Source organism: Xylocopa sonorina, chromosome 12 (genome assembly GCF_050948175.1).
Source record: "Xylocopa sonorina isolate GNS202 chromosome 12, iyXylSono1_principal, whole genome shotgun sequence".
Lineage (NCBI taxonomy): Eukaryota > Metazoa > Arthropoda > Insecta > Hymenoptera > Apidae > Xylocopa > Xylocopa sonorina.
The window spans coordinates 1313955-1328651 of NC_135204.1; the positions used below are offsets into that span (position 1 = coordinate 1313955).

General features: G+C 39.3%; 1 protein-coding gene across 2 annotated transcripts; it reads left to right on the forward strand.

Annotated features, from left to right (window-relative positions):
* The first annotated feature begins 10521 nt into the window (after positions 1–10521).
* LOC143429759 (L-lactate dehydrogenase) lies at positions 10522–13959 on the forward strand. Of its 2 annotated transcripts, none has more exons than XM_076905524.1 (5): positions 10522–10674; positions 11760–11889; positions 12067–12532; positions 12974–13215; positions 13394–13959. In XM_076905524.1, exons 2-5 carry the CDS (start codon positions 11764–11766, stop codon positions 13556–13558), a joined length of 999 nt encoding a protein of 332 aa, XP_076761639.1. In that variant the 5' UTR covers positions 10522–10674; positions 11760–11763; the 3' UTR covers positions 13559–13959. The 2 variants fall into 2 exon arrangements, with proteins under 2 accessions (XP_076761639.1, XP_076761638.1); XM_076905523.1 differs by having other exon boundaries at positions 10668–10755.
* Positions 13960–14697: the final 738 nt, after the last annotated feature.

Sequence of the window (14697 nt, forward strand, 5' to 3'; positions counted from 1 at the left end):
ACTTGCCTTTTGTATTTATGAAATTTTATTTCATAACCATATGCATCATAACTTGCTGCTCTGAAAAACATAACACAAGTCGAATCAAGCTGATTTATATTTTACTTACTTTTGAGTTTGATACGAATTAATCGCGTTATATTACGGGGTTGACTGTACATGAAATAATTAGGAAAGGAATTTAGTGATTAATATTAGTATAATAGTATGTTTTTATTTGCGAGACTTGGTATTAAGATCACACAATGACACGAATAAAGAGTAACGGTGACGAAAGTCATCTTTATACAATCGGTTAACTCTTAGTATATAGGACCAAATGATATTTCTGCAAAAAAGAGTCGTATCACTGTCACTCCTCCCACGATCGAGGTTATTTAAAAAGAATATAAAGTATAAAACTTGCTTAACCTTAATATTAAATCGTAAGTCGTTGCAGGAAAGTTCGTGCTTCTTTAATGGAAGCGACACGGGCGAAAAAGAGGAAGGATCCCGAGGACATCGTTCACCTGTGCAACACCGCGGTAGGTACTACTAATTACTGGACTTTTTATTTCGTCTGGACATAATGCCCAGCGTGGTCCGAGGAACGGTTCGTTCGACCACGGGTGGAGGAGACCGCGGCGAAAAGAAAAAAGGGGCCGCGGCTAAGGGGGTAAAAAGGAAGAAGGAACCGATACTGATCCCTCACGGAGCCTTTCAGTGCAATATCCGATGCGTTCGGATCATTTATGCAGCGAGCACGACACGTACGTGCGCGATCGATCCTAAAGCATTCGTGCGTCGTCGTAAACCCGCAACGATACACGGGTCGGACCCTTGATTGAGTTACGATTTAATTAGTCCGCGCGGCCAATCGGTAATTAAGATATCCGCTAATCAACGGTCCCGTCCTCCAACCCCTTCTGTCTCCCCTCTGCCATTAGCGGAGAACTTCTGCTCTCTGCCCTACTCGTTTCTCTCGTCCTCCACCAAGTTCTTCGTCCTTCCGACATTTTCCACCGCCTTGTCCTTCCTGCTCCCCGATCCACTGGCGAGCCTCGTGAATCAATCGACTGGTCTCGTTGGTTCGGAAGACGGGTAGGTTTCTTCGTTTGTGATTAATTTCTCGAAAACATGGAGGAGGAGAAAAAGGGGTGAGAAGCAACCGATAGCTTAAGTAAAAACTATGAAGGATATATACTATGATGGTTATATACACTGGATTCTCTCATGTATGATTTATTTGATATCTATTTGGCCTTGGATTCTGAATACATTTTTATTTGGGACGTTTTTTTGCCAAAACGAATAGTTTTTATTAGATGCAGAAGTATAGATATAAATCTATTTTATGAAAGTGTTTCATGTGAATTTTGTTATACAATCAACCCTCTTGTAACACAGTCTGGATATAACGCGACATTCCACGTAGTCTTTCTAAACTTGAACAACATTTGCCAACAAATATCGTTTAACACGGTTCCGATACGATACTTAATTAATACAAGAGGATTCATTTGTGTTTCAAAGAAAGTGAGTAACATTAACCGATAAGACTGGAGAGTGTAAACGTGCGAATACATTAATACAAGTTTAATTTATTGACGATGTAGAGCAATGGAAAACAGCTGAGAGTTAATAACATAGGAGACTTCGTTACTTTAAAATAAATGTCATTTTAAATGAAGTAGGACACGTTCAGGCGAAGCTCAGGTAGAAATCAGGGTAAGATTAATCACCTGTTCGGGTTCTTGCGATACGTATAAAACTCGCCGCACTTGTTACCTCATTAAATCAAATATATGGTACCAGGTCGAACAAAAAACGAGTAGTGATTCATAACAACTGGAACGGTTATGTACCGCATGCACGCCCTGTGACAAATATCCTAAGTAACCATTTAATGTCACGGGTCGGTCTTTCGAAAGGGCTCCTTGATATCCAGAAATAGAAGACCTTACCCCCTGTCCTCATTACAAGCCCATAAAACAACTATACAAGCTCCAAAGCAATCGGTGTTTCAGCTTTCAAGTGAGCTGCTAATGTAAGCTGCCCTTTTTACTTTTTAAATTAGCCCCTTTGTTTGTCATCGTACAAATTATATGGCATCGTGACTTAGTGATATTGCTACGCGGAAACATTAAATTTTTCAACTTTTTTCGTTCCCGGAAACTAATGAATTACTTGAAGTAAAGCATTTTAATCGAAAAAAAAATCAATTTACTTGTTTTTTATATAATGTTCTAAATCTTACTGGGGTAGTTATGTCATTTAATTTAAAATAATGTATAAATTCATGAATAGACGTATTAGTGTGCAAAAAATATACCATATGAAGGTTTTTATAAAGGAAGACAAAATTGATTATATAAATTAGTATTATTTTCAAATTTTCTTAAAAATACGCTTCTAGCTAGTGTTGTGTATTTTTCAAAATCCATTTCCAAAAATCTTCACAACAGCGACATCTCTCGGAAAGGCCAAGCATCCAGTCGACGGCGTAACCTTTCGCAAAGAGATAACTAACAGCCGGAGACTTTCATCACTTTGAAATAACCATTTATCTTATAGTACCACGTATCCCATGTTCTAGATTACTGATCGTACAAAAAATACCAAAAAATACCATGGATTTTCCTACATCTTTTGTATTTCAGAGAGGGGCGTTTAAAAATAACATTCAGCACAATCATAAATGCTAATTTCTAATACAAAGTCCAATTTTCGGAACTTTTCATTCGAGCCTTCAATTTCTGAAATTTCAATTCCGCGATCTTTTGTGCAGGTACCTCCTATCACGTTGTAGCTTTTTAAAATTCTTAAATATGGATCCTGTTCTGTTATTTTTATGCAAAATACCAGATAACAAATTCGGTGAACGGGAGTTTTCCTTGGGGCAAGGAGATTAAGCGTCGTATCTGTCTCGCGTGCGTGAGATAGCGTTGATTGTAATTAATAGCCGGAGCATTGCGTTAGCCCTGCAGCCGGTTAATTGTCCCAGGGAAGATTAATGGGTCGTGGGCACGCCAATGCTGGACCGATTGTCCAAAACCGATCCCTGCCCAGATTCGTCCTTTCGTGTTTCGCGGATGCGAAACTCGTTTCTCATTACACTTGTTCGCGAGATAAAACGAAACGAACGCGCGGAAAATTATTCGCGACCAGTAATATTTTTATTTGCTACCGGACATTCTCTCTCTCTCTCTCTCTCTCTCTCTCTCTCTCTCTCTCTCTCTCTCTCTCTCTTCTCTCTCTCTCTCGTTATCGTAAAATTAATGAAGATTTATCGAGGGGTCTCGTATCGTATCGAGTCGTTAAATAGTTCGCACCTGTTTCTAATGCGCGTATACACGGGATAAGAATTGCGAGGTAGAACCAAGCTGAAAGTCGAACTCGTTGGGAACCTGTTGCAAAATACCGCCGCTTTTCATTACACATAGTGAGACACGAGTAATCATGGGATTGCAATTAGCCATCGGTTATATTCAGGGATGTGAGGTCGATCGTGTTTTCTCTATCGAGTAGGATAGAAACCTTTGGAGCTCTTCGTGGAATTACCAATGTTTTAACGTCGACTAATGATATATATGTCGGTAATACCAATTGACCATCAAAATCGCCATCTTTTGTAGCTTCCGGTTTTATTTATGATATTATCTGGAGATAGGGAAACGATTAAGTGTATAATCCGTAGCATTGGAGTTTCTAAAAAAGTGTATCGGGCAAGACATTGCACTTAACGATATTAAACGTAATAGATGAGTCTAATGGAGATCAAAATATTTGTTATGATATGTCTTTTTTTATATGTATGCGTATATTTCATTTTATCAACCTTTCGTAAACATTCTCATAAATTTTTACAAGTTGTACATTGGAAACGTTATAATTAAAAGTGGGAAAATACCGATTGAATATTTTTAAATTACTTTCAGTTATTTCAAATATTTTGCTACAAAACACTTTCATCACTAGTACCTCTACTTTAACATTCGAATGATACAAATAATAATTATATTAAATTATATAAAAACAGTTAAAATGGTATCTATCCATTATTTTAATTATAAAGAAAGCAAATCGCTCATTTACTTACTTTAACTGTGCGTTATGTTGTAAGAGATATCATTGGGAGGTAAACGATCTAAGACAGATTACACGGTCTGGGAATATTTCGTAGACTACCAATTCATCGACTGTACAAGTAATCAACGAGTATTTCTGCGATTACATATTTCCTTGGCAGATATTTGAGAGAATTTGAGAAAAATGGCGGACTAATCGAATCCCTATAGATACACGTCCGCGGAGGTAATTACCTCCGGCAATGATGCATCGTAGGTACGGAATGCACGCCGTTGCATCCCTTAATACGATACGTGACCACCTAGAGCGATGTACCACTGCTTCGAACTTATGGAAATTATTAAAAGACCAGGTATCCGGTCTGAATGATAAGCGATTAGTTTGTTGCACGTGTAACGGTTGGTCTCCTATACCTTAACCTTTAACCGGATGGAGAAACACAAAAGCGGATCGTTAAACTTCGCGTGAACATTTTTTTATCTTTTATTGCCAAAGTCACGAGTTCACGTTGGCGGCGTGATAACAAGGCAGATAGTCACGTACTTAGGACGTTTCAATCAACCACAGTTCCGTGATAGCAAACTTTCACAATACAGAAATTACAAACATGTTTCTAGCCGAATATCTACTTAATCACATTTGCATATTTCCACATAAACAAATCGTACAATTCCATCGTTCTTCTTTCTTTAACTTTCTGAGAAGTCCATATCAGATGCGTGATTATCTGCTTCCATTAGCTACGCGTTAACGTCCTCCTACTTGATTAACTTATATACAGTTTTTATGAATAATTTTACGAGAAACAATGTTTTTAACCAATGTAAATCGCATACTTGCGAAACTGCAATTTCGGGGGTCAATGCAACGACGATAATAAGGCTAGGTAACCAACCCGAAGGAATGATTATGTTTTATTCCGGCTGTGAAAATGTGTTTCTTTACCATTTTAGTACATAAATACATAATTAACAACTATTTATTGTAATATTATCAATCCGGAGACAAGATCTCTGTCAAAAAGGAGGAACAAACCTCGAACAGGAGTTTACGTTGGTTCTGCGTGGTCTCTATACACTCCAAGTCATTTTATATTTCAGTCCATGATTTATTAATTTTAGCAACTTATTACGGTAACGTATACAATTATTTAGAAATTTTATCCAAATTGATGTCACACTCTGTTGTACTCTTGAAGTGAAGTATAATGTTTTTGTGTTCCCAAAAGTGTATAATTTATTTTATTTTAACCCAATTGGCATCATTGAGCCTTAGAGCTCTGAATACTCCTGGCCGAAACGGTTCCTATGGACGGAGCGCGGCTATTGCCGACCATCGCTGGGGCCGGAATACTTTTTTGCCACACTGAGGTGACTATTCAGGACGCAAACAGTAATAAATTATAGTGATTCTTTTGCCGAAGGTTAAATAATTAAAGACTGTCATTTTTGAGCATTAAAATTATGTATTATAAACATTAACGATTTAAAACATTAAATTTTACAATCAACTAAAAAACTTAATTTGATATTTACAATAGGAATTAATAATTTTAAAATCTAATTGGTTAGAGAGTGGGACGTAAAATGGGATTTTCGTTTCGGAAATTCCCGGGGATTTTTATGACCCTAATATTGCTCAACCGCTACCTAAGGAAGGCAAATTACTAACGAGTGCCCCTGTATTAATTTTACACGAAAATGACTGCATATCGATTGAAAACATCGACAAACGCATATATGCGTCCATAGAGCTCTAAGGGTTAACATTGTTTAAGAAATAATATGTTTTTGGTGATCGTAAGTGGACTTGGGCTATTTTCAAAATAAACGAGTCATTTGTACTCCCAACTTCGTCGGTGATGATATGCGCCTATAGAGTTAGTTACGCGGTTGATTACAGCAGGATCCTGAATTACCGATCGCGAGTAAATAGATCCCGTCGTATCATCGACGGTAAGACCGATCATAAAATGCGATCAAGAATGTATGCGCAATAGATCGCGACAAAGCTCGACGCGCGCCAGATTTCAGATTGCGCGTTGATTACGCCTCGATTTCAGATTTACGACCGAGCTGAACCCCTTCTAGCGGTATATTTTTATTTATAGTTACGGGAATCAGTTGCGTTCAACGAACAATCTATGCATTTTCTCCACAACTTCCATTTAACTTCTCTGTTAATTCTTCTCACGCGTGAATACATCTTTTAACGCTCCGTTCACGATGAAAAACCACCCACATATAATGGATAAAATTAGCCGGCCAAAGGGTCTTTCAATGAAATTAAGTCAGAACTTGATTGAATTTATTTTATTCGCTTCGACAGTTTATTAAATTAAATGTGAGGAGCTCCTGTGAATGTCGAACATCTAAGTTAAGAAACTGATCGCAAAGGAATATAAATATATTGAAATTAATCGTTCCAAAGAGTTTCCAGTGACAACACAACAAATATAATACAAAACGAATATACTCGCAGCTCTATTAAAATGTAATCGTAGTCCGGTGCAGTAGAAACGCAACAATGTACAATCCCCCCTCAAATCGTTAGACAAAATTATATACAGTGGCAACTTGCCTGTCTTAAAATCGGAACAGTTACAAGACATCCAAGGCAAATGACGGCCATTTCTAAGTACACTTTCGAAGAAGGAAACACACGGGCATTTTTACAATTTATTTGCCACTGCACAAAGGATACACGCAATTAGTCGATCCGATCGGAACAGCTTCTCGCGGGGGTCCGCCGGTGAATCGATATCAAACGCGGTGCAACTAATAACATTGATAACAGCATTGAATCGTTTTTCGCCGGCAGCCGTCGCGGTTTAACGTTCCGCCGCGTGCAGATATCTCCGACCGCAGTTTAATTGCATGATTGGTTCGCACTTTATGCGATCGATTAATTTCTCACGACACGATTTAACCAAGGAAGGCACGGCTCGATAGGAACCTTACGAGATTGGTTACTAATTGCCGGTAAATCCCGCGAACGTAATTATCGTGGCGTCACGTCACGAAACGCTTTAAATACAGCTCAACGCGGGGTAAATTGAACGATGCGAACTGAATTTAACAATTACAATCTGATTCTTTTACGTATTGAATGTTAGATATTTATTGATTTAAACGTACAGGTTATTGTAAGGTATTTTATGAGTATTGTATCTCGTCGGAAATTCTAGACATTCAAAGTTTGGTGGATCGAGGAGAAATAAAGAAATTATTTGACACTTTACTGGCTGATTACGTATTAGTACGTCTTTTAAATTCAAAATTTAAAAGCCGTTCACGTAGCAATACGTCAATTATCAATAACAGAATTCACCGTTCACTTTCGCCTACTGGAAACTTACGGAATATTCTTCGGGTCGTCAACAAAAATTCTTTCATTCTAGCAGCTACTAGCAAGGTGTTAGGGCATCTATTTGAACAATTTAATTTCATAGAATAATTTCCGTTTAAAAAACAATTGTGGGGCTACAAATTTATTGATTACATAGCTTTTATTAGCAATATTTAAACATTGTCGATCTCGTTTCATTCCCATTTCAGTTAGCGTTTAGCTGCAATAGTTGCGGTTCTATTTCTATTCCATCTGCAGAATCGATACAGCGGTTGCAATCTCGATAATTTGCACATGAATCTCGTCCGTTGCATTCTGTTAGCATACGTCACGTTGTTTAGCAATGAGTAAACGGAACGAAGAATAGAAATTAAAGAAAAGACGTGAATCTGTAAATGCAGTCTTAGTCATAGTTTTATGAGTGGTCCCGATACTTGTGCGCGCTCTCTCCGCCTCGTGTCGTGCAATTATCAAGTTTGCATTGCTTCAATTACCCTTGCTCAGCTGAATCTAAAAGTAAGCGATAAGAAACTTTCAATAGCGATAATTTTTCAATATCGCTATCAACAATTAACCATATTGTATTACATATTGTCTGCAAATGAAATTCTAATAATTAAATTGAACACGATTCTGACGCGGCTCCAAATTCTTCCAAGGTTGCAACTTTATATGATAAAAAATAAAATGATGAACGCAGCAAATTACTGATTGTAAGTAGTTAGCTAACAAACGATCCTCGTGTACCAACATAGAAGTTATGCCAATTAAAACTGTCTACTAATTATCGACGATTATACGCGACACGTCGGCGGGAAGGTTACGCGTAGCCATCTATCGTTCGTTGACAGGACAGCTACACGGTGTCGATCAAAATTCAACTCTCGAATCATAGAAATAGAAGCGCAGGAAACAATTCGAGGCGCTCTCTACTTTTGTATTAAATTTTTCATTAATTTTCCAATTAATTTCAACGAACGAAACGCTTAAGTAGCAACGATGCAAATGATTGTAATTACGAAACGGACGGACGTTGTCCCATTACTCCGATAACGTAAATGTCATCCGCGATAGAGTTTTTGCAAAGAATTGCAAAAGCGCAATCTCCTCGTGAAATGTAGTGACTTTTCATCCCGTCTACCTCCGATTAGATTACGGTAAAAAAGAAATTGAAGGTGCAAGATTCATTTACAAGATTTAATTATATCAATGTAAGCAGAGAGACACGAATGATACCAGGAACAAATGTTTGTACGAAACGCGTTACATCTACATTCTACATTGTAAATAATACTTACGCGCTACTTTTACTATATACGCATCGAATTTTATTATTAACTCAAATTTTCTTCTTTACCCTGGATAATTATTATTATTTTTTGCCTACAAGATATACATTCATTGAATAACATTATTAAATTATGCTTGAAAACATCAACAAAAAATATAGATAGCTTGTATCCTGTAGATACCCAATAAAATGCCCTGTGAATCATAAAATCATATAATTATAGTGAACACGTTGCTGTTTAGAAATCGTAAATTTTTCCTGAACGGCTAAGATATTTATGTTATACGTCTCTCGGCACCGTAGGCGTACAATTGGAAACGATTCCCAACGCAAGACGCCGTCAAGTTCAAGGAACCGACACACGTGTCGTCCCGCACGTTGTTCCGTTCTGGTACAGGAGTATTTATCTAGGCTACAAAGCTATGCGGGATGCAGGCGCAGGTATAAAGATCGTTGAGAAATGTCGGAGAAGGGAGATCCAGTTGGAAGCCTCGAAAAGGTGATCGTTGTCACGTAGCGCGTGAGGTTGCACGAACACGAGGATTCATTCCGTACATTCGAATGCATTTACCGTGGTATTTCTAAATCTGACTCAACCGGACAGAACGCTGTGGCAATGTGCCTTCCGGGAAGCGTACATACGGTCCCAAGAAATTCACACGTGATAGTCTATCAGCGACACATAATCGACGAGATTGTTCGATAAGAAAAGGCGACGTTTAGGCCGGACGTCGATAAGTGTTTCACGAACGAATTCAATTTCGCGATGTTTCTAATAAGCTCGATCGGCAGCCATTTTCTTTTTCACTACCGTAAAAATTCTGCGCTTGTTAAAATTGTCAGACGCGACCCGATGATATTTCCAATCATTTAACATAGCATGTGAATTCCGGTATACGTAAAGTGGAATTAATTACAAACGACTTTGCATTATGCACTATTTGCCATCGGATGACGAAATCGGGAGTTGTTAAGAAATTAACAAGCGGTTCGCTCCGGTGAAAATGCTATAACGATCAGACGTAAACTAGAATTCTTATAAATATAATTTACAGTAAATGTTGTTAAGAGACTAACAAGTTGGTTACTTAAGTGATTATTCATGTAGAACGGCAATTAAGATTGATAAACATATTAATTAAACATCGTTTCAACACGGCCGCTACTATTTGCTCTATTTGTTTTCAGACGATAGTAACGAAAATTGACAAATATAGCTAGCACAGGTACATAAATATCTAGACGAGGAATCGCAATATTAAAAACTATATAAATACAGCACTAGCACCTTTCGAAAATTCCCTTGATGGAATTCACGGTTAATTTTCATCTCCGTGAAATTCCACGAAACTCCATTTAAAAAAGCCGGGATAAATTTAACGCACCGTTCAATCGAGAGAGGAGAGAACTAATAATAATACGCTAGTTTCCAGCGTTAGAAGAAATTCCAGCGATCCCTCGAGCAAGTATTTTTAGTAGTCCCTCCCCTGAAACGAAACACATCCTGCAAGCTGATTTTTATTGGGCACCCAGTGGGGATCGTGAGGAAAACGCACGGATCGATGAACGGCGTTCGCTCTTCACGGAAGGGAAACGCGCGTTGCATCATTCGGCGCGTGCGCAGCGTGACTTTTTCGTTTTAACGAAAATTTGATCGGCGATCTACGGCGGTTCACCATGCGTCGGCTGGCTCTCAGGTTATCGTTCGATTCGCAACAGGTCGGCCACGAGGCATGCGAACGGTCGACTCGTGGACTAAAGGGTCAGCGTGAAAATTTTCTAGGAAGAAGAAACGCGAATATCATCGTTCCGTAGATAGCCGGGTGCGCGTCGTCGGTGTTTCGTCAGCCCGAAAGGGGCCGCGGCTCTGGTGCAGCTTATGGGAGGTATAAAAAGTGGGGACAAGGTCACCTCACCAAACAGAAGTCTCTTAGCTGTCAGACGAGTCGGACGTGTACGGACCGTTGGTAAACCGTTGAAATACGTTTGGTGTTTGCTTCATTTCCTTTCTCTTGCTTTCTGCTTTCTTTCCTTAAAGCAACCATGAGGTTAGTGAACTTACGTATATTTCTCGTTACGAATCGCCGCAAAATCGAATCGCGTTTTCGACGGGATATTGTTCTACTTGGCGGCTCAATGGTAGAACGCAACGCACCGCGCCGTCGTCTCGAGTAGTATGAGCCACGTCGCGTGACACGAACGGATACCGTTCCCATCGAAGAAATGGGGTCAAAACGCAATAACTCCGAGTAACGTTTAACTGATGCTGTTTAATAGATCTTGCTCTCTTGTTTCTCCCAATATTCTATCGGTGATGGGTTTCGAGAACCATTTCACAACGTTCGCAGTACATTTGTTATCTTCCTTTTTGTAGTTTTGTAGTTTTGCAGTTGAGTAGTTGCTTGCGTTTTATGTGCAGCACGCATTTATAGAAATAGTTTACTACGAACACCGGTACACGTGTTTGGAGTGCATACTGCTAGTGGCATCTCGCGAGCTTGTGTATTACTCACGTTCAGTTATCAGCATTTCATTCATGTGATTCAAATTAATAGTAAACAATTTGATAACTCTTTCAACCAGGAAGATTTTTGCATGTCCTTTATTTTCTATTGCTAAGTTATTAATAACACTTTTAATATTACTATATTTTTTATTGATAATACTTTTATATTTTTTCCCCTTATGACTAATTTTTTTTCCCTTATGTATCTTGTTATCTTTCAACTGAATGTCGAGACGTTTCATTCTAAACGCAAAAAGATCACGGAAATTTCGTGTCACCTTTTCAACCTTGAAGGACTAGGTTAAAAACACGAAATTTGCAAGACATTGTAAAATTAGAAAATACGTTTCAGTATACTAAATATTGAAACATATTATTTTTAATTTATATCTTTCATATTATTATACGAACGTATTCAATTGAGCGAACGAATCGAGCTTCCGTGACCTTTTCGACCTTGATCGAACTCTACGTATAGAAAACTTTAAAGTGGACGAAAAGCGTGTAACTATTGAAAGCTAAATAATGATTATTGACTTTTCACAGGAGAATGGCATCCTTAACGAACAAATTGTTGAACACGGTGATGGAACCGGTTTCCACAGGTAGGAACAAAGTCACCGTGGTCGGTGTAGGCCAAGTCGGAATGGCCTGTGCATTCAGCATCTTGACAAACGTAAGATTTACCTTTTTTTTAATTACATCTAACATTTTCGATCAATAAGTATTCGCATCGATACTTCTTCGACCAAAGTGCACTCTTACTGACCATATATATGCTAAAAGAAAGAAACACGCAAATAGAATTAGCACACGTTTTTACAAGTGTATACTTTCCGTTTTATTACCGTAGGGTGTCTCGAGCGAGTTGGTGCTTGTCGACGTAATGGCAGACAAGCTAAAGGGCGAGATGCTGGATCTGCAGCATGGCAGTGCATTCTTGAAGAACGCAAAAATTAATGCCAGCACAGACTACGCTGCCACAGCAAACTCGAGCCTTTGCGTGGTGACCGCCGGCGCTCGTCAGCGGGAAGGCGAGACGAGGCTCGATCTCGTTCAACGAAACACAGACATCTTTAAAGGCATCATTCCGCAGCTGGTCAAATATAGCCCGGAGACCATCCTCCTGATCGTTTCGAACCCAGTAGACATTCTGACCTACGTGGCGTGGAAGCTTTCTGGCCTGCCAAAGAACCGCGTGTTGGGAAGCGGCACCAACTTGGACTCCGCTCGATTCCGTTTCCTTTTATCTCAGAAACTGAACGTCGCGCCTACTTCCTGCCACGGATGGATTATCGGAGAGCACGGTGACACAAGCGGTACGTGAAGAATTTTCCAAGATTCTCTGCGTTCCCGTAATAAAGGCCACCATTGTGAGCCGTTTAAAGCTACCTTCTCCCCTGGCCTCTTTGAACGCTTACATACAGATCGTTCTGTAACCTTTGAATACTTGCTGAACGGCTCAGGCAAACGTTGATGGACCCCAAGCAGGCTAGAAACTGGTCTCTTTACTGCAGTGCGCATAGCTGATTAATATTGGTTATCTATGATAAGACTAGTCGCTAAATTATAATTATGCGTTATCTGGGGATTAAACTTTGATCATGATTATTTAACCGAATTCACGTGGAACAAGTGTGAAACCGTAAGAGCATTGTTACGTACTGTTATATAATCGTTTACATATTACTAGTATCAGCGGATTAAATAGTACCATATAATAGATAAGAGTACCCATCGAATTTAATCGATCTGTTTAGTACCGGTTTGGTCTGGCGTCAACGTCGCAGGTGTTAGACTGCGCGACCTGAACGAGAACGTGGGTACCGACAAGGACACGGAGCATTGGGGAGATTTACACAAACAGGTGGTGGACAGCGCGTATGAGGTGATCAAGCTAAAGGGTTACACATCGTGGGCCATCGGTTTGAGCGTTGCGAATCTCGCCTCGGCGATATTGCGAAACTCGAATCAAGTTCACGCTGTATCTACGCTGGTTACCGTAAGTCGATAACTCGTTTCTCTTGCACAACGCTCGAAAGCTGCACGTGATCGTAATATCGTCGCCGATTGCAAAACCAGCTACCGAAGCGTCTAGACGTTAAAAAAAAGTGTTTTGTCCCCGAAATTATCGGTCGCCGGGTTGAGCAATGAACTTGACGACGCCTCGTGACTTTCAGGGTTACCACGGGATCGACAAAGACGTGTTCCTGTCGTTGCCGTGCACATTAGGCGAGAGCGGTGTGAACTGCATTGTCCAACAGAAGCTAACGGATGACGAGACGGGACTTTTGCAGAAATCTGCGAACATGATGCACGACGTGCAGAAAGACTTGAAGTTTTGACCAATTCGTCCCGTTTCGCGCGTTGGAGTAACAATTTTCTCTGGATAAATAGAACCATTTATCTTGCGATTCAATCTAGCGTATACACGCGTGTTTGTGAACATGCACACAAAGTATTGCTCTGCGACAAGTACTTTTCGTTTCTACTTACGTTTTCCTTGTACTTGTAGTTTTACGCGATCGGTACTTGAAAGAGAGCTATCGAAATTATTTAAATTTTAGGTAAATCCATTTAAATCATATGAATGTGCTGAGATATAGACGTCAGTTCAATAGACGTGGAACTTTGTTCAGAAAGATATGTATGTTTGCGTGACCATAAAGTATTAATTTCGATGTTTTGCATATGCGACAAATTCTCTGTTTCATCCGACTAATTTAATGTGATATTCAGACTAGATGTTCGCGTATTTATGAAATCTTTAAATTCACGAAACATTTGAAATGCATACGATACAACATAAATATTTAGTATGCTCCAGTTATATTTATCAAAATATGGATTCCTATGAACCTCTGTAGTTTAATGACAATTATATTATGTACGTAGTTATGATTAGATGCAAGGCAAGATACTCGATCACGAGTAATAGTAGAAAGATGTACGGTAAATTGTTCATCGGCCAGAACTTTCGATGAAAACCGAAGATGTTCCTTAATTTAAACCGTTCAGCACAATTATCAAAGAAGTCGAGTGAATTTCAAAATATTTAAATGTCTACCTCAAGAAACACGCATTAATTACTTTCGTAGACTTAATCTAAGCCACGAACGGAGCCTTAGCGTTACCGCAGATATTATAAATTGTCTTGTACATTTATACCAGTGTTTTAATAAATCTCGAAAATATTAAGTATGAACACCGCAAAAAGCGACCGGTTCTGTTACCAGATTCGTGGAAAAGTTAATCGGTATCGTAAAACCAGTCATTATCGCGCGAACCAACTCGATCGAGAATCCCTGTAACCATGGATTGTTTAACAATTGGCAAATCGGCGCAATGGCGATTCACTAGACGCGTTATGACCGCCAGCGCCTTCTTTTCCGCGAGACGTCAATCAACCGTGTGTAATGTGACATTTCCCATCACCGAGAGATAGATCGCCGGAATTAAGCAAAATCAACGGGTGACAGGAGCA

Coding starts and splice junctions, on each gene's coding strand:
- LOC143429759 (XM_076905523.1), top strand. Junction 11,890..12,066: donor CATTCAGCATCTTGACAAAC/GTAAGATTTACC, acceptor TTATTACCGTAG/GGTGTCTCGAGCGAGTTGGT. Junction 13,216..13,393: donor CTGTATCTACGCTGGTTACC/GTAAGTCGATAA, acceptor CGTGACTTTCAG/GGTTACCACGGGATCGACAA.